Genomic DNA, 6,141 nt, shown 5'->3' with positions numbered 1-6,141 from the left:
GATCGAGAGAGCGAAAGAGTTGGTGAGGTCGAGAGAGAGAGAAATGATCAGAGAAAGTGAAGTAGTGCGTATTGTTTGGATTTTCGAATATATAAGATACATGAAGCGTACAATATACGCGTATTAATTGTCTGTATTGCATTTTTTCTAAGCAATTTAGTGGTCTCTCCGCGTACTTTTTAATATCCTAATTACACGGCGTATTTTTGTAAAAAATCAGAAAATGAAATTTCATCTCCTCTACTCTACTATAAAGTAAGGACTGAAATTTTTCCAAAATTGCAAAAAAAGATAACACTTACAAAATATCTGACCAATAATTGCATTAATCTTGTTTTTGTAGAAAATTGAAATTCCAAATATGCAACTATCTTGAAATTCTAAAACGTACAGTTGAGATTAATTCATTAGGTGGTTAGAAATTGAAATCAATTGCAGAGTAATTAAGATTTCTTCTCCACTAGTTTTTTTTTTGTACAAACTGGGATAGAGAAGAGTTTGAAACTGAACTGAACTGCTTTTGTGAGAAATTGAATAGAAGCTAGATCGCGTACTTCTCTTTGTTTGTTGCATGTTATCATTAAATTTTTTTTTTCATTGCATATCTGATTATCTGCTAATTTTTATCTATATCATGGGCATTCAAGGGAGTTCCATTTTTGGTAGAACTTTTTATACCAAATTTAGTGCCTCCCTTTATATATACTAGTAGAGATTTTTGTGTTTAGGTTTTTTCTTTTTCTTTTCTGCATGATAAAGGTCGCCTTCTATTGAGTAATTATTAATTAGACAACGCAAATGCAAAATATATAGGTGTGTCTAATTTTTCATGTAGTTCTTACTTCTTGTTGGTGAATTTTGTATATATGTCTGCATTATTGTTTACTTTCGTCTTAGAATCAAAGAATGTTGTTCTCTCTTTGAGATTTACTTTTTTATTTCTTTTTGGGTCTTCATAGGATTTTTTTTTTTTTGGTTACAATAGGAGCCCAAAGAGGCCCAAAAAGAAAACGAAGAAAGAAACTAACTAAGAAATAACAGTATTCCCAGTCCTTCTAGGTCTAGAAACCCCATCTAAATCATCTAGAAAAGCTTGCACAGCATGAGCAGGAGGATCCTCAAACATGATAAGACCAGGAGCATGCTCAATACTCATCTTGGCTAAGGCGTCAGCTGTCATATTGCACTCCCTGAAGATATGACTGATTCTGGAGTTATCTAAGGTTGAAATGAAGTGATGACAACCATCAATTAGAGAGCCAAAGGGCAAAGATGAATCCAATCGTTGCAAAAGATTGATAAGAATGGCAGAATCAGTCTCAATTTCTAGATTAGAAATGAGCAGGTTCCTAGCCATCCTGAGACCATAGTACAGACCCCAAGCTTCAGCGTCAAGGATTTTTGAGACTATTATTTTTTTTTTTTTTGGTGTTTCAGGAAACCTTGTTGCTACCTTACTACAAAACAGACCCTTGTTGCTACCTTTTCGAATCATGCTGAGATTCTAGCTCTTCATGAAGCAGTACGTAAATGTATATGGTTGAGAGCCATCACAAAGTATGTTCAAAGCACATGTGGGCTGCATTCCACCACTGATGAACCAACCAATATCCACGAGGATAATGTTGCTTTCATCAAGCATATGAAGACGAATTTCATCAAAGGAGACAACACCAAACATATTGCACCAAAGTTCTTCTTCAATCCACAACAATAGAAGCATCAGAAAATTAAGGTCAAGCAGATTCAATCTGAAGACAATCATGCAGACCTCTTCACTAAGTCACTACCAAAGTCTACATTCCAGAAGCATGTACAAGGTATTGGTCTACGTAAATTATCTGAATTACCTAACATGTAATTTTCAGGGGGAGTATCCAATTGCATACCCACTTGACCATCGTGTACTCTTTTGTCCTTCGTCCAGAGTTATTTTGTCCCACTGGGTTTTATTACCTGGCAAAGTTTTAATGAGACACATCTTTAGCATGGTCGCTCCACTTATACTACATCCTGAAGATGTTTTGATTCAACATATATGCATTTGCTCATCTTTTTCCTTCGACCACGAGTTTTTCCCATTGGGTTTACTGGGCAAGGTTTTGGTGCAGCAAATCTAAATGCATCCCTCTCGTAGACATACTACCTACTTATGATGCTGATAAGAAGACTCCACTTATCTCCGAAGTTGTGATATTACTACTCCACACTCATGTGCGTTGTGCTCTTTTTCTCCTTCGACCAAGGTTGTTTTTTCCCACAGGATTTTTTTTACTTGGCAAAGTTTTTGACGAGGCAACTTAAAAGCGCACAGCTTAGGCAACACTATTGACATGAAATATCCAAGGGGGAGTGTTGTAAACTATTATGGCTATATCATGTAAATAGATATATATTAGAAGATGTCTTTCTCTTCCTAGTTTTAGGGGATCCATGTTTTAAGGAGGACTTTAAGGGTCCTTGTTTCATGGAGGACTTTCGGCTACATGTTCCTTGTCTTCCACTATATATGTAGTACATTTCTCATCCATGTTGGAAGATGAAACAGAACATACTACACTCCTTCTCTGCATCTAAACTCTCTCTCAAGTTCTTTGAAGCAAAGCTCTCTCCATTTTCTGAAACACTTTTATGTTCGTTTTACAACATCTATCAGTCCTACCAGGAAGAATTAAGGGTAAGTATAATATAATCCAAAAAATAAAAATGTAGCTCTTGGTAATAAAGATAGCCTCATGATATGCTTACTTAAACTTGTCTGCATGCTGTTTGACACGAAAATCATGTGTGGTACAAACTGTCTCTTTTGAATGCGCGAGCATGCCAGCATCGTGGGGTGTAGTCGTCGGGGCGTCCCTTGACCTGACTTCTTGATCAAGCGTTGTGGATGAGAAGAGCACCAACCTCGTCACAAGGCTCTTTTCTCTGCCTTCCGAGAAAGGACTTTTTGCCTTACGCCTGCGTGTCACACCTGTACGTCCCCTTGCTGGTGGTAGTAAGGATCATAGGTGGGCTGTAAGTACCCCAAAGCTGCCACTGTGCGATGCTTCCCTGGCACATATGTTCCCTTGGATGCATTTTTCCTAGCATCAGTCTCCCTGAGGAGATGCTCAAAGCTACCCACCTCTGTGATCAGTTCTCCCATTGACTGGATCATGCTGCCATGTTGCTTTTTTCGCTGGCATGGTTCCAAACCCTTGATCGCTAGCTTGATTAATTCTTTTTCAGGAAGGATCATACTCAGTTTGGCTTTCTGGATCTGAAAGCGTTGCAGATATGCGACAGCAGATTCGGTGGGTTGTTGGGACATCTGAGTAAGAGAAGCCAAGTCGACTTCAGGCTCTATAGCTCCAAAAGTTTCTCGGAAGAGCTTTTCCATTGCGGGCCAATCTGCTACTGTTCCTGGGCGGAGCTTAGAAAACCATCTAAAGGTAGCCCCGGAAAGAGAAGTGCCAAATATCCTGCACTTGAGGATGTCATCATTCTGGTACTGGCCGCATTGCACCCTGAACCTGGCCGTATTGCCTATGGAAGCCTCAGCTGCTGAAATATACAACTTCAATGGAAAGCCAGCTCTAAGGGGAACGAGCACTGGTGGGCTCTCGAGATAGGCCTTAATTTTGTCAAAAGCCTCTTGGTGTTTAGGTTCCCACACAAACTCATTCTGTCCTTGTAGTCGTAGTAGTGGGGAAAAGGGCTAGATTTTACCTGTAGAGTTAGATATAAAACGTCTAAAAAAGTTGATCTTACCCAGCAATCGTTGTAGCTCCTTCTTTGTTCGCGGGGGAGATGCATTGATGACTGCGCTTGCCTTATCCTCAGGGACCTCAATACCCCTTTGATGGACGATGAAGCCCAGAAAATCCCCTGCCTGAACTCCAAAAACGCATTTGGCGGGGTTCATCTTGAGTTTGTGTAGCCGCATGCGCTCGAACACTTTTCTGAGATCCGTGATGTGATCGCCTCACCTCTTGGACTTGACGACCACGTCATCGATATAAACCTCTAAGATCTTCCCAAGGATGTCGTGGAAGATCAGGTTCATGGCTCTTTGATAGGTTGCCCCTGCATTCTTCAAACCGAAAGGCATGACCACATATTCAAAAACTCCCGCGAACCCTGGGCAATGAAATGCAGTCTTGTGTCTATCTTCCTCCGCGACCGGAATCTGGTGATACCCTGCAGTGCCGTCCATGAAGGACAAAAATTCATGTCCCGCCACTGCATCTACCAACATATCCGCAACCGGCATGGGGTAGACATCTTTAGGCGTAGCGACATTAAGGTCTCTGTAATCCACGCAGACCCTCATCTTGCCATTTTTCTTGCGAACAGGCACTATGTTGGACAGCCACTGATTATATTTGGCTACTCTAATAATGCCGGACTTGTGAATCTTTTCAACCTCTTCTTTGACTAGGACTTGGGTCTCCGAATTCATTCGTCGCAGCTCTTGCTTCACAGGCCTCTTGTCAGGGAGTGTTGGCAGCTGATGGCATACCAAGTCCGGTGACAGACCGGTCATGTCTTCATATTTCTTTGCGAAGCAGTCTTTAAATTCCAATAATAAGTCAATAAGCCTCTGTTTCTCGCTAGGCTCTAAATAAGCGCTGATAGCCACTTCCATAGGCTCATTTGCTATTCCAAGATTGACCTTCTTGGTAGGGTCCCTGACTTTTGGAGGGGTATCATCCAGCGCTGCTGGAGCCAGCTGAATCTCTTCTTCGTCTTCCTGTTCTTGGTCAGAGAACTCCTCGTTGACAATTTCTAAGGTCGCAACCCGATCATAGGCCTCTTTTTCCACCAGGTACGAGGATAGTCTTTCGTACAGCGAGTGGAAGGCCTCTATCCCTTCCTCTGGAAGGTCATAATCCATTAATCGGTTAAGGGTTTGGGCACAAGGTGGACAGGCCTTTCCAAGCCTTCCTTTGGGAGTGTTAGCCCCCACTGTGCCAATTCAGAGGCCGTCACCCCTGTGGGGCGGCCTTTATCATCGATGCCACTAACCTGCAATATAGTGATTGGCTCTAAGTAGTACCTGGCATATACATAGTTTGCGGAAACTGGGAATGGACGAGGATCCGTTTGAATTACCTCAGCTTTATCTGTTACCCTGTTCCACATTACCAGATCTTGGTGGAGAGTTGACGGAACACAATAGCTCCGGTGAATCCAGTCGCGCCTTAGGATGGCGCTATAGGCCGCGTAACAGTCCGTCACAAAGACAGCATAGACTCCCTCTACTGGTCCTACCTTGATACGTAGAAACAATAAGCCCAAGGTTTTTGTGACTGTCCCTGCAAAGTTCTTTAGCTTGAGGGATGTAGACTAGATCTTCTCTTTTTTGATCCCAAGTAAATGCATGGTTCTTGTGGTGATAACATTGACAGCGGCCCCTGTGTCAACCATGACCTTGCTGACCTTAGTGCCAGCAATTTCCACCGTTATATATAAAGGTCGCATGTGCTGGACCATCGCGGGTGTTGGTCTTGTGAAGCTCATAAAGAAGCCTTTACCATCAACATCTTCAGTCTCAAGAACCACTGCCTCTGCCAAAGGTGTTGTTGCAGCCGATGTAATCTGCAGAGGCTGATCGATACCTTCTACACTCTCCACGCACTCCTGCGCGGCGATTGGTAGAGCAAATCTCGCGGGAAGTACATAGACCATATTGCAGGAAGTATCAACCGCCTCAGCTTCATCTATGTTATCCTCCAGATTGAGCTTGGGTTCCCCAACCGGGATGTCGGTGTTGAATTGCTTAGCCAATCGGTCTACTAATGATTCTTCGGTAAGGCCCCTCACCTCACACTGTTTTTGTTCCTGCAGCATGTCCATCTGCAACAGTGAGTCTGATCTTTGTTCCCCTGCAAGTATCTCCTGACGACCAGACTTTGGATTGTTTTAGGTCTCCACTGTAAAGCCTCTGCAGCGTTGTCTTTGCCCCCCAATCTCTCAAAAACTAAGGATTTGGCTTCTGGTTCCTAGCGAAACAACCTGCGCCTGACATGTGGCCGCCTAGTTGGCGAATTTTCCTTCTGAGCTGGCGGAGGGGTCCTTTCTTTCGTAATCCGGCAAAAAACACTAAGTTTAGAGGCCACTGATTCTGAGCGCGCGTGTTTCTGAAAGCTACGGGGAGCC

The 6,141-nt window shown here is 42.8% G+C and overlaps 1 protein-coding gene across 1 annotated transcript; it reads right to left on the bottom strand.

The window, feature by feature from the left end:
* Nucleotides 1-1,027: 1,027 nt before the first annotated feature.
* LOC121050646 lies at nucleotides 1,028-3,925 on the bottom strand. The gene is made up of 3 exons (XM_040511433.1): nucleotides 3,751-3,925; nucleotides 3,241-3,669; nucleotides 1,028-1,218 (listed from the first exon to the last, which is right to left on the bottom strand). Exons 1-3 carry the CDS (start codon nucleotides 3,923-3,925, stop codon nucleotides 1,028-1,030), a joined length of 795 nt encoding a protein of 264 aa, XP_040367367.1.
* Nucleotides 3,926-6,141: the final 2,216 nt, after the last annotated feature.

This window comes from Rosa chinensis, chromosome 7 (genome assembly GCF_002994745.2).
Source record: "Rosa chinensis cultivar Old Blush chromosome 7, RchiOBHm-V2, whole genome shotgun sequence".
NCBI classification, from domain to species: Eukaryota; Viridiplantae; Streptophyta; class Magnoliopsida; order Rosales; family Rosaceae; genus Rosa; species Rosa chinensis.
This window is presented reverse-complemented; position numbering and strand designations above follow the sequence as displayed.